The sequence below is a fragment of the Clarias gariepinus genome, chromosome 23 (assembly GCF_024256425.1).
Source record: "Clarias gariepinus isolate MV-2021 ecotype Netherlands chromosome 23, CGAR_prim_01v2, whole genome shotgun sequence".
NCBI lineage: Eukaryota > Metazoa > Chordata > Actinopteri > Siluriformes > Clariidae > Clarias > Clarias gariepinus.
The window spans coordinates 14,454,301-14,477,044 of NC_071122.1; the positions used below are offsets into that span (position 1 = coordinate 14,454,301).

General features: G+C 40.6%; 1 protein-coding gene across 3 annotated transcripts in view; it reads right to left on the reverse strand.

Annotated features, from left to right (window-relative positions):
* ephb2b (eph receptor B2b) overlaps positions 1–22,744 on the reverse strand; it is a 154,622-nt gene that overhangs the window by 90,423 nt on the left and 41,455 nt on the right. For all 3 annotated transcript variants that reach the window (XM_053483769.1, XM_053483770.1, XM_053483768.1), the window contains exon 2: positions 1,913–1,992. In XM_053483769.1, coding sequence (XP_053339744.1) covers positions 1,913–1,992 — 80 coding nt within the window. The remainder of the gene's footprint in view (positions 1–1,912; positions 1,993–22,744) is intronic.

The window sequence follows — 22,744 nt, forward strand, 5'->3', positions numbered from 1 at the left end:
ACTGTTGACGGAGCACTCCATATTTTGACTGATAGTGATCTTGTAGCTCAGACCCTGTGCCCCAGCGGTGGTGTAAGACAATAACTTAAGGCCGCTCTTTCAGCAGGAATCAAGAAGCACACCTGTTCTGCTCCGCTGCAAGCCTCTGCCTTTTCCCATATCAACTGAACGTGAGATGTGTGAGACTTAGTCAATTACAGAAAGGATGCATACAGATTTATGCATACAACTGTTTTAGACTTATTAAACCAAATGATTGTTGAATTCTTGAAACAAGGGTTCTATGTAATCTCAACAAATTCACGTTTTTGGTTGTAAATAATCTAAAATTAATAAACCTAGTTGCAAGCAATGATGAGCGGGCCCAAGCACACCAGAAAGACAGTGGGCACAAGCATTTAAAGGGTACATACTGTACTAATACCTTTATGATTTAATTTTAGAAAAGGTGGAATTTTATGTTAAGACCTCCAAAAAGGCCCAGATGCTATGATGTCTCTTAGCACTATGTTGTCTCTCAATGTAACGTCATGCAATATAATGCCCCACAGAAAGTTATTAACCACATTTTTTACTTATTTGACTTTTTATCTGTCAACCCAGATAAGACCTTACATAAGATAAGGCTACTCATACTGTATTACAAGCCACATTGTTCATCTACGATTTTTGGGTCAGATCAGATTTGCATGTCATAACAGTTCACATTCATAATTCTGTAGTGACTTTTTTATAAGTCATAAAAGTCATAAACGATTTTTTTCTGACTTTTATGTGGCGCGTCTGTCCTCTGAATCAGCACGGACCTGTGCATCAGTACGCTTTTGCTCAAACACTTCTGTACGTTTCTTAAATTTTTGCTGGGACAGACTCATTACCTCAAATATCTACTAAATCTAGATCATCTAGGACCACAAGTGAGTCGTATAACCATGTATCAGATATCTATCTGATCTTTAACCACGTATGAAAGTGATTTAGATCCGAGCTTAAAAACATCATATTTGTGCGTTCAGACAGCCCTAAAAAAATCTAATCTGGATTAAAAAAAAAAAAAAAAACTTTTTTGAGTCACTTCAGACAGGTAATGTGACTGTAGGTAAAACCACCTGCTGTCACGTCCTTGAATTAATCTGACTTGTATCTTAAATAAATCGAGACATTTTAGTATAAATAAAAAAAAATGATGCAAGCAGAGGCAATTTCAATTCATGTTTTTGGAGATAACAAAAAAAAAAGAGAAACTCATTCTGTTTAGATTGGATCCAGAAGCAGGGTGTCTGATACCTTTTACTCTGTGTTCTCGAACACTGAGAGCAGCATCAGCAAAGAAAGAGGCTGCATGCCCTTGGGTTTGACATGGTGATGGAGAGCAAATTATACCAGGAAGACAAAAAAAAAAAAAAAAGGTTCTTTCTCCCAGTAACTGGCCTGTTGAAAATTGTTCCCCGGTTCATTCATTCTCCCCTCTTTCTTTTCTTTTTCTTTTTCTCCGGACAGAATGCAGATGTATGGTACAGTATAATTTAAACCAGCCCTCAAAACAGACCACAGAAGCGTAAATAATTGAATACAACAGGGATTTTTTTTCAACAAAATACACTAGCAAATTACTGGACAACATTATTATTATTTTTTTTTGCTTAAGTCGACTAAGGACGACTAAGGAGTAGTCAGGACCTCTGGATTCCCACTCACCAAACAGCGCTGGGCTAGTAAGCAGCTTTTTACCGTCTGACTCAGCGCTTCAAACTCACCGAAACGTGGCCCGAAGGTCTTATAAGGGCTGGGAATAGTTCCAGCGTAGAATCCGTGATGGTAATGTGGTATGAAAACTAGAGCTGAACATAGTTACTTCACTTCCTGATTCACCACTAATTTCTTACATTCGCTACAAAAACATGACACTTACACTGTTCTCGCTGGTGCCCGATACAGGAAATACCGTCCATCCCAGCTCAGCCGTTGCTGTAGTGGAGTCCATTAAGGTTTCTGTGGACGAGAGATCAAACGTTCAAGGTTAAAGAACGTACATAAAGATCGCATTATGTACGACTCGAAGACCTTGTGGCTGCCAACCGTGCTAAGTCAAACATCAGACTACAAGTCGTTAATCACAAGAAGGTTTATGGAAAGTACCTGCGAGTCAACCACTAATGGACGCAGCTACGATAAACAGAAACCTGAATAGCATACACTCAAAGAAGTAACATTAACAGTTGTTTCTCATTCTCAGTGCAATGAATTGCTGAAATGTAAAATATTCAATAAAATCATTCACTTCTTTTAGGCGTTACATCAGGTCAAAAACAGCAGGCTGCCGAAAATACTATCAACATATTGAAGCGCCACTGTTGACTCCACTTTATTATTCCCACAGCCTCGAGTGGTTAAAAAAAAAAAAAACTGAAACGAGCTCTTACGTTTGAAAGGGAATCTACAGAAATCTAGGCAGAAGGAAATACTGGATTCTTACTTTCCCACTGTGCGATTCAGCCAACATCTTTCGGAGACAAGAGCTCACTATATGGCAGGGTCTCTGGGGAGCTTACGTGTGGAACAGGATGTGGGTTAGGAGTAGCACTGCACTCAGATAACCACCAGAGACACTCTCAATAAAGACGTCCTCCTAGATTGACATAGGGAATTGCTAATCAACCCCAGTCTTTGTCCTCAATATGCCTTTGCAGACTTTTTAGGTTATTTGCAAAGATAACAATTTAGGCTATGGTTTTTGATTTGATATGATGTATGAAATGATATGAAATCAAAGAATTAAAAAAAGGTCTCCATATTCAGTTGCCTAATTAATTATAATAATATTAATGTATCCAAATACCCAAGTCATACAGGCGTTCAGACATCTCTGAAACCCCCCGATTGCCTTTTAATAACCCTAAGGACGACGTCTATATCTTGTGTGTCTATTACCACCCCAACCCAACCCCCAAACACACACACACACACACACACACTGGTTGAACGAAACGCATATGCTACAGCTTGTGCGAGCTGCGGAGACAAGCGTCTTTTGTGTGTCTGCACAGTGACGGTACTCATGTGGCATTCACTGGGGAATGGAATGATAATCCATGTGCAAGAGAATGGACCGCTGGGAGAAATCAGAAGAAGCCGATAACCTGAGTCGACTTCCTTCGACATTCAAAGTACTCCAGTGTGGGTTAGATGCCGTGTAACTGGTCCTGCCAGACCTTTAGCTTCATGATGTTGTTAAAAACCTCTTGCAAAGTCTCCTCAAGCACGAAAGACGGTTAGTCTTCCCGGTCTGGATTACTTGGAATGAAAGCACAAAGCACACCTTTGCTAATTGGGTTTTTAAAAAGGACGCCTTCTCAGTCGTAGTCAGGTGGAACGCCTGATGCATCGACTCACTCAATCATGTCTGGTATGCAAAATTCTCACATGATTAATCCATGATAATGCATTTTTCCCTTAATTAAATTTCTGTGTTAATTAGGGCAAAGCCAAGTTACTGGACCTTATAAAGAATTAGGCAGTGACATTTCCTTTCATTTTCTTTTATCGCAGTCTTACGCAGCTATTTTGATTTCCTCTCACAAGCTCTTTAGTATAAAAGACTTTTTTTTTGTGGTCTTAGCTTGAGGCTGACATAATTACAAGTCTTGCAAGTTCTAGCTTTTGGAAACAGTTAAATATTTACAGACTTTTCTTTATTCATGCATCAGGACATTTGAACATTTTAATAGTGCTTTGAAAATAGCTGCAATTTAGATGCTTTATAACGCAAACACACACACACACACACACACACACACACACACACACACATATACACAAAGCTTTGTTAAAGAATGCAATTTTACAGTTTTTGCCATTGGATTTCCCGGAAAATAAATGGAATTTCCAATTAAGTGGCTTTGCATGCAGTGGAATTATTTGTGGGTCCATGCAAGAGACCTTGGCCCGTCCACATGAACATTTAACATACAATTCAGTTATTACATGGTTGATATATTTATGTTTTTTTTTTTTTGGTTTTGACCATACTGTATGCGCCCCGATCAACCCTTCTCAAAGGAAGATCATCACTTTCACAAAAGGCTTCAGATTTAATGAACAACATGGGGTTTATATATCATAATTATCAGCTCCATGTATAGGTTAATGCCAAGAGTGTTTACCATCTCAAAGGAGGAATGTCAGGGACGTCCTTATTTGTAAGAGTTATGAACGGAGTGGACTTATCGGTGAGTGTCAGTTGTTGCTAGCGCAGGAGCGGTAAGAAAGCATGATGCTAAGACTAAGGTTGCACAGGGTCCCAAACATTGCAATATTTTCAGCTTCACCAAGCACGGAAAAAAAAAAAAAGAAAAGAAAAAGAAATTAACTTGAGCTTTCAACAGGGGTAGTTCCTGAGTGCAGTTCCAAAAAAAACCAGAACCTTCAACACTCTCTGCGGGCTTTGAAATGCCCACAAAGCTCACCGTTCTTCTGGCAACACCTACTAAAAGCTGGGCTGGATTTTTAGGAAGGCTGCAAATATTCAGAGTGTGATAGATGTGTGCAGAAAGTGCTAGGCCGAACTGCACTAAGGGGATTCGCAAATGCGTGCTCTGCTCTGCTCTGCTCTGCGGTGTTGCATACACATCACACAGCTCGTGCGTTTCGAATCAAGTTTAGAAATGTCAGCTGTTCATCACAAGAGCGACAAACAAAGGACCCCCATAGATGCAGCTCCACATTAATTGATAGGAAACAGGATCCTTTCAGCTGGAGGATTACTGTTGTGAAAACTGGTTGGTTGGCAGACACGCTCCGAAACCCAAAAAAAAAGACACCTGTTAAATCTGCCTGTTTTAAAACTGCCACAGAGAGCTATTTGGGGTGTGCCGCAGTGTGAAATTGCCTTCCTGCTCATTAGTACGGGGTCTGTTTATTTGGGGAGGTGGTTAGCAGTGTGGTTGGACGCCGCAGAATATCACACCCTCCAGTCATGAAAGGACACTGTCCTTTGTCTTCTCATGCACGCTCTGATGTATTTCAAATTCGATCTGCAAACCTTATTACTAAGAAGTTAAAGTCTAGGATATTTAAATATAGATATGTTCTCTAAATTTCTTTGTTCTGGGATCTTTTGTTCATCCTACAACTTATTCTCTAACAATAGAAATGGTGAGTAGTTACAAAAGTAAGACATTTAAATATGGACTGTCCAAGGGGTCAAAGCTATGATTAGCTGTATGTTAACGCATCATTATTTTACATATAGTTGGGCGACCAAAGTATTGTCGGCATAAAATCAGCCCACCTTAAGTTAAGTTTTCTTTTTAATTCATAAAAATAATCATCGTAGAGAGATCATTCTTTTTATGTCACACGTACTCATATAAGCATTTTACTGCATATCATGTGGTGTATGGCTTTACTGTTTACAGTATGTGACAAATAAAATTTTTATTTGAAACTCATTGAAAAACATTATATAAACATTGCATATAATGCAATTTTAATCAACTTTCCGATTATTATGACCATTATTAAACTATTAGTAAGTATTAAAATGGGTTAATTGTTTCTACAAATAGCAAAATCTAAATTTAATATTTTACCTCTCCTCCTGTTCATTTGCACAAAACATTAGTTTCTAAACTGGCTTTGAAGTTGAACTTAATAAAATATGATATTTTGGCGTGGGCGGGGCGGCGGCTGACGACCAGCATGCCTTGCGGGGATGTCGGTGTGTGTTCACCATGTTGGGGAAAGGTGTTCTGGTTAGTGGCTTAGGCCCTGTTGTGTGTGAGGGGGTTGTGTGACGTGTGAAATGTGCTCCAGTTCAAGCTAGTGCTGAATAGGATGTAGGCTCCTGAGTGAAGGTGCTGCTCATGCCATACCTGCTGTGTGCTAATAAAGTACTCCCAGCCATTGCATTGGGCAGCAAATAAGCTCACTTGTCTCTCCACCATCCTGCCCGGCGTAAAAACGCTACATTGGTGTCAGAAGTGGGATGGAGAATAACGGGTTCGAGCGCACAAAGGAGGACCTTCTAAAAATCCAAGCGGGCCGCCGAGTAGCGGAGCGACTACTCGCGCAGAAGAAGCGTTTTCCTGGCGGAGCTAGCGCGAGCACACCACGTCAACCAACAGGGAGTGGGAAGCAGAAAATCCCGGCGCTGGATCTCGGGGCGGTGGCTGGCGCTGCGCAAGCGCCGGAGCAAGATACAGCTCCGTGCGCCGTTAGCCGGAAAAGCGACCTGCCGCTGCACGAGGCTGAGCGCGCTGAGCCCGCTGAGCCCATAACGGCGGCACATCGCGGCGGAAGAGCCGAGCGACCGCCCGCAGCTCAGTGGCGCTCGGTTCGTGAACCTAGCCGGGGACAGGGCTACCCGTCGCGGCTAGGCAACGAGCAGCTCTCCGACGTTTCGCGGCGAGGCGACGGCGCGGGTGCCCGTAAGGAGGCGCTGCGCGAAATCGAGCGCGCTGAGCCCATAATGGCGGCACATCACGGCGAAAGAGCCGAGCGACCGCCCGCAGCTCAGTGGCGCTTGGTAGGTGAACCTAGCCGGGGACAGGGCTACCCGTCGCGGCTAGGCCTCGACACCGCTTCCGAGATTCCGCGACGACGCCGAGGCCAGGGACCGCCGGACTACCACTTCAACGTTCTCAGGCCTGAGGGACAGCGTACACCAGCAGCCGCTAACCTAGCGCCGGGTGGACGGTTGGGGAGCCCCGCGGGGCTTTACATCGACTGTGTGCCGGACGGCGTCTTACTGCGGGCGCTCGTGGACACCGGCTCCACTGTTTCCCACGGGTTGTGGAACTGTGAACCGCTCATCGCCAGGCGGAAGGGCCCCACCCAGCGCTCGCGGGCACCGCTGCAAGACTTTTGGGTGGGGGCACCTATGGGGCGAATGGGCGTGGACACTCACAGCCAGCTCGGCTCTCCGATGTCATCTACCGGGTGCGGTTGGCAGGGCGGGCACGAGTTTTGCCCCACCGGGACCGTCTTGCGCCTCACCAGCCGCATGCCGGGGAACCATCGAACTCTGGAGGCCGGACCGCCTCAGGACTACATTCGCGTTCACCCCTCACCTGCCAAAGGACGCCGGCGTTCCCACCGCCAGCGCCAACCGCCTCCACGCCTCCGAAACGGAGTTCGTCATAGTGACCAGGGACGGTCACAGCTCGGGTGGGGGCAGTGTGGCGTGGGCGGGGCGGCGGCTGACGACCAGCATGCCTTGCGGGGATGTCGGTGTGTGTTCACCATGTTGGGGAAAGGTGTTCTGGTTAGTGGCTTAGGCCCTGTTGTGTGTGAGGGGGGTGTGTGACGTGTGAAATGTGCTCCAGTTCAAGCTAGTGCTGAATTGGATGTAGGCTCCTGAGTGAAGGTGCTGCTCATGCCATACCTGCTGTGTGCTAATAAAGTACTCCCAGCCATTGCATTGGGCAGCAAATAAGCTCACTTGTCTCTCCACCATCCTTCCCGGCGTAAAAACGCTACAATATATATATTATATTATATAAATTAACACGAGGGTACAAGGTATTTTTAAGTTTTTAAAGTAGCCTTGACTCAGGGGCAGTGGTGGCTCCGGGAGTTCAGGCTATGGGTTGCTAATCGGAGGGTCAGAGGTTCAAGCCCTACCAGCGTCGGGTCACCATTGTCGGGTCCTTGTGCAAGACTATTAACCCTATACCCTATACAACCCAGAGGATGGCTATGACAGGAAGGGCATCCCTTGTCGATCAAATTATCTAACGATAAAAGGGACAAAGCTAAAGAAAAAAGAAGGGAAAAAAGTAGAAGTGTCTCAAATTGCAGAGTTATTAGGCAAAATGGGCAAGATGGGATACTTTTCTGATATGAAAGAAGTCATTCTCTTTAGAGTCTATTAATGAATCTGATGGCACATTGGAGCGTTAGCACATTTGCACATATTTATTATGCATTAAAACATTTAGAAGATAGCAGTCCTAGTCAGGAGTTATACAAAATATGGAGGCAGGTAATTAACAGATATGGAAACTAAATTCCAGACTGTCAGAAATGTACCTGTCAGTTTATCACCAGACCAATATGTCCACTGTGGACTGTTTAAAAACCTGAAACTGCGCATTAATAATTAAAATACCAATCTGCATTTTAACTAGATGGACATTGTTTTAAAGTCGCATTATAAACATCCAAAGTCTGGCCCAGAAATTAGCATTAACTAAATAATACATTATTAATATTCGAAGCAATGCATAAGATTTTTAGATGTTCAAACTCTATTATGGAGGTTTTTTTGTCGAAACTACTCTGGAATCTTCATGTTTGCAGACATGAGCTTTTCATAACAAGACAGTTTCAATAAATTGTGGCTTAGGCTGTGTATATCTAGAGCACATCATCGCACCCAGTGACATTGCCACAACAAAGGCACACACTCTTACCACATCTTGTTCAGCAAAGAGGACCTGAGCTGGCAGCAGCCACCACAATAGCATCACTTCAGCATAAAAGAGAGCAGGTTCTCGTCTTTCACAAGCATAAAACCACACTCACACCTGGAAATCCCTGCCTCCGCTTCTCCTGAAATAATGTGTTATTTCATTAGCTTGAATATAGTTATGCCACAAGGGATGTGACAGGCAGGGCGTGGCTGTTTTAGCCTTTAACAATAATGAATACTCATCAAGAGCCTTTGGGAAACCCAATTTCCCAAGGATGTCTATCTATAGTAGTAAAGTTCATGTGCTTGCATGGGCTTTCAAAATGAAAATGACGCGTACAATAGGGAAACGATGACTGAGTAACGTTCGGCTGCTGGAAGAATTGCGACTCTAGACTTTCAGTACAAAGAACGTCAATTAGGTGGGAGTGCTCATGAGCATGGTGTTACAGAACGGCTTTGTATGGTAATTGAGTCCGTATGCCTGAGCATACATCTCCGGGAGTGAGGCTTAGCGGATAAGGTGGCACTGACCCAAACCCCCCGACAGCATTACTCCAGGGGCGGCTCGGAAAAGTCAAACACCAAATCAGTATGCGCCGCACTTTACATGCATTTCCCGAGCGATTTCACTTTACTGGAGAGATTTATGGAGGCTCTGAGGTTACTGCTAGGCACTAAAAGTCTGGGGACCTGATGGTGATGATGTAAAAGCATGTGGAGTGATGTGGCAGAGCAGAGCTGGAGGGAAGGGAAAAGCCAACAGAGAGAGTATCAGTACGTTTCTGGGGAAAGAGGAAGTCGACAGTTGGTTTTGGCAGTGCAGGATGCCATGTGAAATAGGCTACCACATAGCTGACAGCGTGATGTTGCTCTGTATTCACAGGGACTGGGGCTGCACTAATGCTCCCTCATAGCACATCTCTCAAAACGGCTAAATATGTCAGAGATGAAAACTTGCCGAGGTAAAGTACTGAAGAAAGGAAAATAAAGATGACAGAGAAAGAGTGAGTGTGCACTTATTTTTATTTTTTTTTTGCTCTCTTTCACACATTGACAGCAGCACAACCTCTCGACAAGAAAAACATTCTTGGCTACTCTAATTTATGTTTGTCTCAAGGCCGATCCTCCAAACGCCTCCTTCACCACACTTTTAATGGCCCTGTGTTTTTTTTTTTTTGTGAAAAGCTTAATTATTTACTCTGAAAGAGCCCCACAAGGGCCCCACAAAATGGTAATTGCAGGCACCTCACTCACACTCAATCTCTTCCTGTCTTCCTCCTCCACCCGCCCATGTGAAGATCCCGCTTCAGATGATTGGCTGCGTTTAACAAAACAACTAAAACCAGACGCACATTGACAGACAAATCTTTGTTCGAGCAGATTACTATTCCATAGCACACAGCAACTTTTCTCTAAATCCCCGGCTCTCACTTCGCATTGGGATTACAATATGCTGCTAGCAATTCCTGTATATTCTCCATACAGCCCAAATGTTATAGTTATACATTTTCGTTCATGACCGTCATTAACCTGCTAACATGCTGAGAATTTGTGTTTGGTTTTGAGAGGAGTATTTATTTTACAAGCATTAAAGGATTCAAAGGGCAATGGATTTCGTTCAAAATTTCTTTAAAAAAAAAACTGTCAGATGACTTACAGACCATAAATATAAAATATTGTGTCATGAATTATATTAAAACAAAAAACTTTATAAGGACAAATATACTAAATGCAAAAATGACACATAAACCTCTGCATTTTTAAATATATTAAATTTATAATAATAAAATGTAAACTCAATTAAATTAATTAATCAAGTTAAATTTATAGTATAGGAATATTTTACTTAGGAAAAAAACACAACATATATGTTTTGAATTATTGTCTCAAAGTTTAAAGTTAAAAAATCCTTTTTTTTTTTATATATGCAGAGCTCATAACTGAAAACTGAATTTTCGAATAAATAAAAATGTTGTGGGTTGTCCAAGAATAAAAAAAAACAGGATTTGTATTTATTTAGCTTATTTAAAAAATCTAATACTACTAGTATAAGTCAAGATTATGAGAGACTTTATTTCTCTTAAACTATATGTGGCTTTGCATAGACCATGCGAAAAACTAAATCTACTACTATATGTGTACATACCAGGGAAAGCCTTTTTTACTTAGATTTTAATAACGAGTGACTGCAGTACAAATTACAACTGATCAATCCCAAATTGCTTGGACTGCAAATTACTTGCATATCCACGTTGATTGTTATATTATTGATGCGAATGTGCACATGCCAAGTAGCGTGCAGAATGTGAAAGTTAGCCTCTTGGATAGCAACCAAGATTTCGGTATTTATTAAAGCTGTCAAGTCCCTTTAAAATGACATTAGCATATCACTTTAATTAGTTTTGATTTACACCATACACGGTAATATTTGACACTGCAAACAAACATTACACATTACACTGTGTCTTCATATCCCATTAATGCATAGAACTTTTATGGAAGTAATAATAAAAATTAAATAAGAAACTTACAACTAACCAAGAAGACATAATTTACCAACCTGTTCTTTTTTTTAAGATGCTTAAATTACCTGCCTTAACTACCCATAACATAGTACTACTGTATACTGTACCTTACCCAGCATATTTACCAAAAAAAAAAAAAAAAAAAAACAGCTTGTCTGAACATAGCCTAATGACCCTTATAATCCTAGTTCATATTAATGCGTAGTCCTTATTCAAGGGTGTAACATCGGGACTCTGTTACGTCTACTATAAGAGCTTTATACATGTATCTGTAGGTAGGGAGTATGAGCATGGGCATGTATTCCAATTTTAGAGTGATTAATGCTTCCTCATTATACATCTCTTTTTTTTTTCTTTTTTTTTTGTCAGCCGTCTATGCACACTCCAAATATCCCCGAGCTGAAAGCATGTGAAGACACAATGTCTAGGGCCTTTTTTTTTCTCTCCTTTTCTTCCACTAGTACACGTTTAGCAGTTAATAAAAATAGATTAAAAATCTGTCCACACTCAGTTCTGCACCACATTTACCATTATTATAAAAAGTCAGTGCCAGCAAACAACAGATCTCCAAAATATTAAAAAGAGGTAACAAAATGTTTAAAATAAAAAAGAGAATTTAATGCCAGTTGGATTTTGCTGATAGATTTGTAGCTGTGTAGATGCAGGAGTCGCAGTAACCTCCACATGTCTTCGTGACACCCAGGGTGCACCCATGATGCCACAGATGGGCTGCTCGTGAGTTGTCAGAAACAAACACTGTACTACAACACCATGTCATGTTTCAGGACTGACTGCCGAGCGCTAAATATTCATGAAGCAAGAAAGGGAGAGGTGCTGGGCTCCGGTTTCCACCACCTTGATAGCATGCTGAATATTTAAATACAGTCAGGGGGAACTGTGTCCTTCTCTGCACTCTGGATCATGCAAAGATTTTAAAGAGAGTCTTTTCTCCGGTAGGGCTGGAATAAGATTTGATATTGCTTTTGCACGTCTTATCCCCTACCAATAAAACTTGAAGCAATACGAATATTTTAAACCGTAGCCTGTTCCAAAGTGACTTTTTAAACACGTTCAGCAAATGGAGCATTTCATATAAACAGCCTGATGAATCTGATCCAAGATATCCATGTTATCATGCACTAATGACCATAAAATCATTACCATTAGGACAAGACACTCTGGCAACCTTTAACACAGAGGTGATTGGCTTTTATTCAGGGAAAATGGGAAAAGGGCAACGTTTAAAATCACAGCCTGAGGGGCTGTCAGAGGGAGGCTCGACTCTTCAGTTTTAATGCATGAGCGTGCAAACTAACACAATGAACGCTCACAACAAACATGCCGCTGCCTTTGACCTTCAGTTTTCTTTTTTTTTTTTTTTCTCCTCTCCAGTCGAGACAAACAGGAGTCTGTTGAATTTTAAAGACGCTGGGTGCAGCCTATTAAAGCAAAATTCTCCATTTTTTTCCTATAATCTTTTCTTAAATGCTGCTGGGTTTATAGCTCGAGTAATTAACATCAGTACTATGTTTTCACTTTGTTTTTCTTTTTCATTTATTTATTTCCCTTTTTCCATGACAGACCCCTCAAAAAAAGGATCCAAATGACTTAGTCCCAAAATCATCGTAATTAGATTTAGCAATAGAAAAAAAAAAAAAAAAGTCATCCTGCCATTTCGAAATTGAATTTAATTTCTAGGTCAAGTGCTGTGGAGCTAAAAAGCTGTAAAATGGCTTCAACTCAGTGCTAAAAGTGAATATGACAAATCTACAGACATGAATCTTTGATAACTAATAAATTAATAAACTATTTCAGCACCATTTCCCTCTGGCACTGTGTTGAAAAGAGCGCTCTTGTTATCGGCATTACATGCACTCCAAGAGACTCCGTACTCCACTGAAATGACCTTCATGCCACCACACACCATTCGGTCGAGAGGGTATTTAAATTATAAAATTTGCCAAAACATATACCCACTTTTCACCCTGTCTGTTTGTCTGGGTGTCCTGGTCTAACCATAGAAAAGCGCTATTAGATGATGCATCTCAAAAGCTCAGTGAGGTGGTAAGGATTCTCTAAATTATATGCTAAAATCGCCCCATATGCGCTAGAACATAGGCAATATGGACAGGGCATAACCCATAATACTCATTTAAAAGGGTGATTATGAAGTTCATTAATAATACCACTGGGTACTTAATTCGCACCAGACTGCTAAATCCAGCTAATGGAATATTGGTGAAAAAAAATAAATAAATAAAAATTGCAACAAAAAAAAAAACCATACATACAGCATCACTGATCTGTAAAAAAATCTCGCAATCTGGCACAAAGCTGAACACAGACAAGGGCATTGGATGTCTTTGCATGCTGTCTGGAGCTGTGCTATTTAATCAATTTTGCAAGTTCATCAATCTTTTCTTGATCGATTCCATTAATTGAAATGTTGGGTCAATTTTTCATTCAGAAACGATTCCCACCGTTTAGGCCATTTACACTTACATCTTTTGCAAGTAACTATATTTTGTGAGTATACCGCTTCTTTCTTCTGTTTATTTAGGAGCATGGAGCAGAATGTTAGCAGAAAAAAATTATTATCGCTTTATTTGAGACATTTTAACAAACACTAAGGCAAGTTACACTGCATTTTAATCCTTATTAGAACATTTTGACAATTTGTTAGAATTCAAACGTGAGAAATTTATTTGAGACAAACGTATCGTAACAGTTATTAGAAACAAATCAAATAATAAATATTAGTGCTATTGAATTGAATTGCTATTGAATCTTAAAAATGAATCCCAGCTCTAATGCTGTCACATTACAGTTTTCCCTTACTGTCACAAAGAGGCCCGAACCTGTTCCATCATGACACAATGCCCCTGTGAACAAAGCGAGAGCCATGAAGACATGCTTTGCCAAGTGAACCCAACCCAACTGAACACCTTTAGGATGAACCGAACACCAACTGCACCCCTGACCTTCTCGCATAACCTCAGTAATACTTTTGTGTCTGAATATAAAAATCCCCACAGCTATGCTCCAAAATCTAGTGGAAAGCTTCCCAGAATAGGGGAGGCCAATATATAACAGAACAGGGCTGGACTGAATCTGGAGTGAAATGTGTGTGGGTGTGATCGTAAGGTGTCAACAAACTTTTGTTCATACTGTGCCTACTGTACGGTATACGACAAACCAAACACACACATTGAATACGGAGGATGATGCTTTCAACAGTCTAGTTTTGACACCAAACATCATTAAGTCAGTCAAAATAGCGCATTAAGTTTCAGCACATCCGTACAAATGTGTTACATGAAACCATTTAGAAGTGTAACATTCACTGCAGTCTTTCACGGTAATAAGGAATAATGAAAGTAGCAACCTGCTGGGAAGGTTCACACCCTTAAATTACCCCCACATGTAATCTGTAATCCATTTCCCCAAGTGTAAATTATGCAATCTGCACAAGTAGCTGCACACTGACAGCCAATATGTTGATAATAGCATGTCCTCATTACCAAGGTAGCTCTTCCAGCCTTCTTTAATATCTGTTTGATTCATATGGATCCGCTCAAACCATAATTATGAGTGAGGCCCTATGACCCATTATTCATAAGTCCCATTCCTGAAGCTGATAAGCCAGTGGCATCTCTATTTCACCCAGCATGTCTGATGGGAGGAGCAAAGGTGCTAGTTCTCTGCAGATGATGGTTTAAATGCTAATGTAATGTGAACAAAGACGCCGAACAGGGGCATCTCCCACAAAGATTCAGAGCACTGGTACCTGTGGGAGTTCGGGTCTGTTCGTGTCCTCTAGCCTTTTTTTTTTTTTTTTCAAGAACAAGCTTTGCCTTGTGGTTTGGTGAACATTAAGATTTAATGACAGGACCTAAAGATAAAATAACATTTTCTAACAGGGTTTAAAACTAGTTATATCAATATGGCTCGTTTTTTCTAATATGACTGGTGCAAAGATAGTGATTCAGTTTATTTTTTTCTAGCAACAACAGTTCTGACGGTAGTATGGTTACCTTGTACGTCCAGATCGATTCCTGTCTCAGGGTCTGTGTGCATGGAGTTTGCATGTTTTCCCTGTGCTTGGTGGGTTTCCACGGGGTTCTCCTGTTTTCTTCCAAAGTCCAAAGACATGCATCGTCTAACTGGCGTCCCAAATTGCCCGTAGTGTAAAGTGTAAATGTTGACCCTGAGGTCCCACCATGGTCATAAAAATACAAAAAAAAAATGGTGATTACTGTTGGCTTCCACTGGCCCGAGTTTAATTATAGAGGTTCCAGAGATAAAGCTGTAAATTCATTTTTTTTTTATCTCTTACTTATTCTTGTTACTGTGTATGTTGTATAGGGTCACGGGTGGTCTGCATTCTATCCCAGGGGACACAGGACACTAAGTGAGTTACACCCTGAGTTACACCCTGGAAGAGGTGCCAATCCATCACAGGGCACATTAGCACTCACAAACTCACTCAGAGTAACAATGCCAATTAGCCTGCCTAATCTGCATATCTTAGACTGTGGAAGGAAACCAGGGTACCCAAAGAAAACCCTCCAAGCACAGGGAGAATATGCAGACCCTACGCGCACAGACCTGTGGCGGGAATCAACCCCTTCACACTGGATGGGCGAGGCCACAGTAAGTATTAATATAAGATGTTTTTGTGGTTTCTTGATAGCAGACAAACTGCATTTTTCTACTTTCAGACAGTTGGTGACATAACGAGGAACCTGTTTCCAGCCGTTATAATGTAAGTGATATCAGTAACTCACCTGTTTTGTGGACATTCCTCAACGTTGAATGTACTATGACATGTTGTTCTTTAAAAAGCAAAAATGTAATACAATTTTAAAATGATAGCGCTGACAAATTACTGCGTTATTTTATAGTAAACCACTATATAACTTGTGGAAAATAATCATCTTCAGGCATGATCTTCAGTCACCCTGTCATTTATTATTTATAATAATATAATACATATTTATAATATATATTATGTCATATATTAAATACCCACAGTATAATCACACCCTATTGACTTTTTTAAAGAACATTTAGCCAAACAGAGATTAATGAAAACTTTCAATTTGTGTGCCATTTTTATTAAGCAAATAAATGTTTTACTGTTGAAATGTGAGATTATCAACGTTAAAGATAAGAATCAACGGCTGACAGCAACTCCGCATTAAGGCTCTCATCCTAGGTGCGGACAGATGTTTTCATTTCCTCACACTTGCTTTTTTATTAGCAGTGTGTCTCAGGTTCGGCTCTCTTGTGGTCTCTGACCCGGGGAGACAAACAGAGCTTCTCCTCACACCCGTGACCATTTACCAGGATCCTCCACATAAAGGTGGTGCACTTTAAAAAAACGCCAAAAAAATAAGAGAAAACTAATGGGAGTCGGATCCTGTTCCAGATTCCATGCTCATGAGCTAGCTCTTCGTAGCTGGATGACTTATGGCTTGTCATGGCCTTCTGGGAACTATAAACAAGAGTCTCCAAGAGCAAAGCTTCCTGTACTGCTGGGCCCATTTACTGCCCTGCTAGCCTGCTGAACCACACACAGACAGTGTAACCCAAACACCTTCTGGCAAGTGACAGACAAAGTGCTGCAATCACACTCGAGGTCATTAGGGTGACCTGTTGTACCACTTTAGCCTCATTGTTACTGATACATTGGCATTAGTTGTGCTGAGATATTTGAGTCCTTAAAGAGAGACTTTAAATCCGACAAGGGTTCTTAAATGTCTGGCACTAATGACATGTTTGTGAGACAAGCTCGAGCAGAGAGACACAAAAGAACATGGGGATTTTTGGATTGTCTTCTTTTGCAGCTGCACCACAAGGAGCGTCATGAAGCATCAAATATTAATCAAAGGCTCTGAAAGTCCTTCGATGATGAATCATGTGCTGTACGAATCCAGTACCAGCTGAGGAGAGTAAGCAAGTTTCTCTCCAAAGTTTTTCCCTATCACAGGGGCATCATCTGAGACACAGCAGGCTGCTCTTATGTTTCATACTCCGCGCTTGTGAGTAATGAACCAGGCAGCTGAAAGCAGATTGAATTGAGGCGAGTCCCGTATGATCTCTAGGAGCCAGACAGGTCAAATACCATTAGCCATCAGAAGATCTAACCAGTAATAAAACTGATAAGACCCACTGCTTATCTGAGGTCATGAACTGAGGGTCGTAATCATGGCCCACCTTCAGCAGACATCTCCATACCATGTCTTCCCTGATGACGCACTACGGAGTCTCTCTGAAAGAGAGGTCTCTTAAGTGCACTTAGTCTCAGGTCACTTTTACCAGCTGAAGCCTCTTAACGTTTCTGCAGGACTTGGAGGCCGGACTTGGTGTCTTAAGCCTGAATGAGCCTGATATTGCACAAGAGTGCACTCAGTCCCGAGAAACACACTTCAGCTCCTAGAAGACGTTATGACATCATGTCAAAACAGAAATCCGTGCAGGCAACTGTGTAAATAATGACTTTTTATAAAAGGCAGCTGTAAAATGATTTGAAGTCTACTGGCTGGACCAACTTGTCACCTGAAATTATCCTTTAGGCAGCCAAACAGCGCTCAGACCCTCAGTTAAACTTAAAAAAAAAAAAAAAACAGTTTGTGTTCCTATCACAATGCATGGCTTGTGTAACTTTTTTGAGTCGTTTTTTTTTTTTTTGTCAGTGTTTGGAATGTCTAATGTCCCCACTAACACAAACCTCACACTGTTTGCTCTCGGTCAATTAGCGTCACTTAAAATGATTTAGAGGTTTGTGTTTTCTTATCCACAGGTAGAGCCGAAAAGACGGGTGTTTGAACTGTCCATCACACTTTCGGTGGGAAGAATGCGGAACGCGGAGAATATTTACCTCTTAAACATTGCAAAATAGTTTTTTCTAGATTTAAGCACGCTCGCTTGAATTTGCAGGAATTAGAACATGGCAAAGAAATAAACAGATACATAAATACAATGAATGAATGTAATTTTTTTGTAATGTCCAGCCAGCAAAAATAACATTCTTTGTAAAAGTAAACTGTAATAAAACAAAATTAGAAAAGGTTTACTTTTTTGTCCTTTTTTTGTTGCCCAACATGCACACTACATGTAATAATTATATAAGTTACATTGAGATCATCAGATATTAGTGCTTAGCTTATCTTTTTCTCTTTTTATTAATTTTAATCATTATTTAACAGACATATATATCTGTATATGGTTTCAGGTTTTGTACATTGTACGAAGCGTTCTTAAATTTCCTAAAAAAATATAACCAATGAATCACTACTTGGCAGCACAATGGTGTAGTGGTCAGCACTGTGGCCTCGCACCTCCAAGATCCAGGGTTCTGTTCCTGCCTGGCTCGAATCTGTGCGTCTACACTTCTACAGCATGTTCTCCTTGTGCTTGGTGGGTTTCTTCTCACAGTCCAAACTGATGTTTTCGAATTGGCTGGAGTGAACATGTGAGTGTGTGTGGTCTTATGTGCTCTGCAATGGATTGGCTCCCTGTCCAAGGTGTACCCTGTTCTAAGTCCCCTGGGATAAGCTCCAGGCCCCCGCAAGTGGTAGAGACGGTGAGTGAGAATCTAACAGTTATGCATGATTCTGTTTCAATATCGCCAGAATTTACATTCTTCATTGAGTTTGATGTTGACCAACACAACAAAAATGCAAACCTCAGTAAACATAGGTTTAAAGTAACACGTCTGAAACACATTTAAAGTACAGTACTGTGCAAAAGTCTTAAGCGCCATGTTATATGCTGTACCAATTTTGTTATATATGTTTATCATGTCTGCATAATTATGTACAAAATCATTGGTCTGTCTTGTACTATATTTCTTTCTTTACAGCAATGCATATATTCTCCTGTAATGTAATTTATTTATAGATTTTCTAGTTGAATATGGGAATACTAAATGATTTTGTACATACTTATGCAGACCTAATTAACATCTATAACAAAATTGGTACAGCATATAATATGGTGCCTAAGACTTTTGCACAGTACTGTATGCTAATGTGTTATGCATGTACATAATAGTAACAATAATGAGTTTAGTTATTCTCAGTAATGTTTAGTAAACTGTCAGATCAGCATCAGATAATGTCTGGGTAAATTTAATGCTAAAAAAAAGGGGGGAAGAAAAGGTTGGGGCAGCGGGGGGAATTGTGGCATGCTCAAACTAAAATTAAATAAAGTACAGCAAGTAGAGCTCGGTGCTAATAAATAATTTTATACAATACCATAAACTTCATATTCATCAACATATGTTCTCTTATTGTTCATTGATATACTGTACATAACCCCTCTTTGCTAATGAAAAACAGCCTGATAAATATAATAAGTGTCAGGAAAGCTTGGTGATAAAAAAAAAAAAAAAAAAAAAAAAGCTGAAAGTCATCCAAGGAGATGGAAGTAACATTGTCTTGGCAAAGTAAAGCAATTAAGCAAGCTAGTTTATCAGAGATGGAGAAGGCGAAAGACTAATGATGGGTCATCTGGACACCACATCCCAGACTGCGGCGAAAATCAATCATGCTGAGGATACAAATACCATTTCCAGCTCCTATTGAACCAAAACGTGAGATTATTGTAAAAGTCGAAAAAACATTTCAGCTTCATATGATGTAATTCAGAGGGAATATTCTAGCCGAGAAATAACGAATGATTTCCTGCTTTATTTGGAGCATGAAATGAATGTTCATTCTCTCATAGCCAGCAAGCTAATATATTTAACCTTCTTCAAAATGGAAAAAAAAAGGAAATAATAAAGACTGTATCAAAAATGTGGTTTTACTTTACAAAGATGCTATTTTATATATATTTTTGCAGGTTTTTGCTTATTTTGATGCAGACCAATACTATATAACAACATGTAATATATATATATATATAGTATATAACAGCATCCATGTAAAGTAAAACCACATTTTTGATGCAGTCTTTATTATTTCCTTTTTTTCATTTTGAAATTTTTTAATTATATATATATATATATATTACATGTCATTATATAGTATTGGTCTGCATCAAAATGAGCAAAAACCTCCATTTAGCCATTAATTGAACTAAAGCCATTAAGTCACATGTACTGCAACTGTGTAATTACTCTGGGACACATATTAGATGGATTTTTTTTCCCAAACCCAAGTTTCTAAGCTGAACTTAAAAAAAAAAAAAAACTCTGAACAAGTAACAAAGCATCTTGTCACAAGGCAGCCACATTCCCAGAGAGGCACGCTAGAAAAACACCTCTGAAGAAGAAGACAATGCTGCATAAGGGTAAGAACATTCTCGAGGTTTCTAAAGGACGCAAAAGCGGTTCCGCAGCCTTTTTAAAAGACTGGACCTTTTTTTAAGGAAGCCTTCAATGGCAACATTCACTATGCAGGAATTGTGTGCGTGTGTGTGTGTGTGTATGTGTGTGTGTGTGTGTGTGTGTGTGTGTCCATGTATTGAAAGCGGCTGAGGGGGAAAGAGCTGCTTCAGTGCTGAGCTATTCACACTCTTTCACTGATTACATTGTTCAGTCTCCTAATAGCCTGGCATCAACAGGTGGCTAAACGAGCTAAAATGTTTTCACCCCTCCAAGCACAAACACTTAATTGCACACGTGCATGTGCCTGCACACACTTTGATGAAAAAAAAAAAAAAGTCACACACATCTGATTGCAAACAAGGCGTACACAAACAGGGCATGTTCACAAACCCTGGTGTGTATCCCAACTCTGTGATTCGGAGATGGAGGAAGAAAAAAAAAAAAGAAGACAAAACCACTATGCCTGAGTGATTCTTCTCTTGAATATCATGCCCAGGTGCACATTGTCAGCTGCTGAAAACTGCAAGAGAATGAACCGAAAAGGACGAATGGACAAACAGAGGGACAGATAAAGACAGAGAAGCTGATTCACGGATGGACTGCACGGTGGCCTGGGAAAAGATGCAGAAACAGTGTGGATTGGCATGCAAATTAGGTCTGCATGTGGATGCAAGAATCCGGCCAAAGGCCTTTAGGAGCTGTAATTTGCCAGCATTCACCTCCCATTAATATCAGAGGCGATTAATGAGGAGCCGAGGGAAGGACCAGGTGTCGAAGCGGCCATAGAGCGGGAACAAAGAGGGCAGAGGCAGTGATCCACAAGGAATGCCTGCAGAGTGAGAGGGGGTGAAACAGGCATGTGAATACACGCGGGTGACCTAAGTCTTTTTGTAAAATTAGTAGAAAGTGTTAATGTTAAGTAGATGACTACTGGGCGTAAGTTAACTCATTTCCTTTGGTCGACATCGTTGAACATGTGACTTATGTCACGTGGTATTGAGCGACCATCGTTACGCATCCAGAGCCGAAATGCTGACATAACGTGTAGAACAATACATAAGCGGGTAATTTCAGTAGGAAAGCTCCTTTGTCCGTTTCAGCCTACTCAGGATAGCCGCAAGCACACATTCAGTGTAACTAAATCCAGTCGAGAAAATGAGGTGATCACATGCAACCAAAACAAGCAATTTACATGCATTATAAGATCTTCGTCTTTGTCTTCATGTCTGTTTGACAAACTTTACAATAATCCACTTCGCAATTTACAGCCTCCACTGTGGTTGCTATTAGCACGACCACAGTCCATAAAGAAGGCTGTAAATCCAAAACAACACTACAAACCGCAACATAAAAGTCGAAACGGCCCTGCTGTGCTAAGACACACTAATTTGATATCCTCCGTAACAAGCATCGCCTGGTCTGTCACATTCCTTTCGTGACAGGCTATACAAGAGCGGAATATGAGATGAGGATAGTGGTGCCAACTTAGAGATGAAAACAAATCTTAAACAGGCAGGATAATAAGTGCCGTGTCTGCAAACCAGCGGATTTGATATGAGCAGGATTAAAAGTGCAGCTCCAAAGGATGTTCACGCTGGAATGTTTTTTTTTTTGACTCCCGATGCATCAAAGCGCTATGCGAAATGGAACAAACATAACGACTGAATAAAGTCAGGAAGAGGGCTGAGAAAGTGTACTTTGATGGGGCTTGCCTGAAGCATTCATGTCAGCATTTCTGTGTGAAAAGCAGCAGGTCAATAAACACATGAAGCATAATTAATGTGTTGTGGCTTTTTGCATGATCACTTTGCCCAGTGCTGTTGTGAAAGCATTACAGCATATAAAAGAGACCATGGAGGTCAACCGAAGCCAAGAGGAAGACGACAGAAAACTCTTGCTGCTTGATTTCCCTAGAGAAATAATCGGAGTGTACTCACACTAGCGCCTGACTTTGCTCCCATCTAGTTCCCCACTGACCCGAAACCAATGAACATCTTCCATGGGAGAGGTCTTTAGTCCTCTAGACCTAGCCAGACTCTTATCGTATATTTTAAACATGATGCAAGGAGAGATGAAACATGGGGGATGACACGCTGATGCTAAATGAACATATAATTATCTGTTCCCAATGATTATTCCACATCAATCATTGATGTTGATTATAGAATTCAGTTGATACGGAATTTTTGTATTATCACGTAAATGTTCATTTGTTTCAACCGCAGTGCACTACGGGAAGTGCCGTGGGCAGTACCGCTTCCATTACTACATTCTGTACTAATGAAGAAGAATGTGTGAATAATGGAGAATCAGGGTGAAAAAAAGAACGACAGAAATTTTTAAAAGCATGGCAGCATTGCAATAAAAAAATAAACCAATGAAACAGGTTAAACGCTGATTCTTTGAAGCATAATTGTCATTTCACGGCAGCACTATAACATGAGAATCTGAAGCGCATGCACCTGG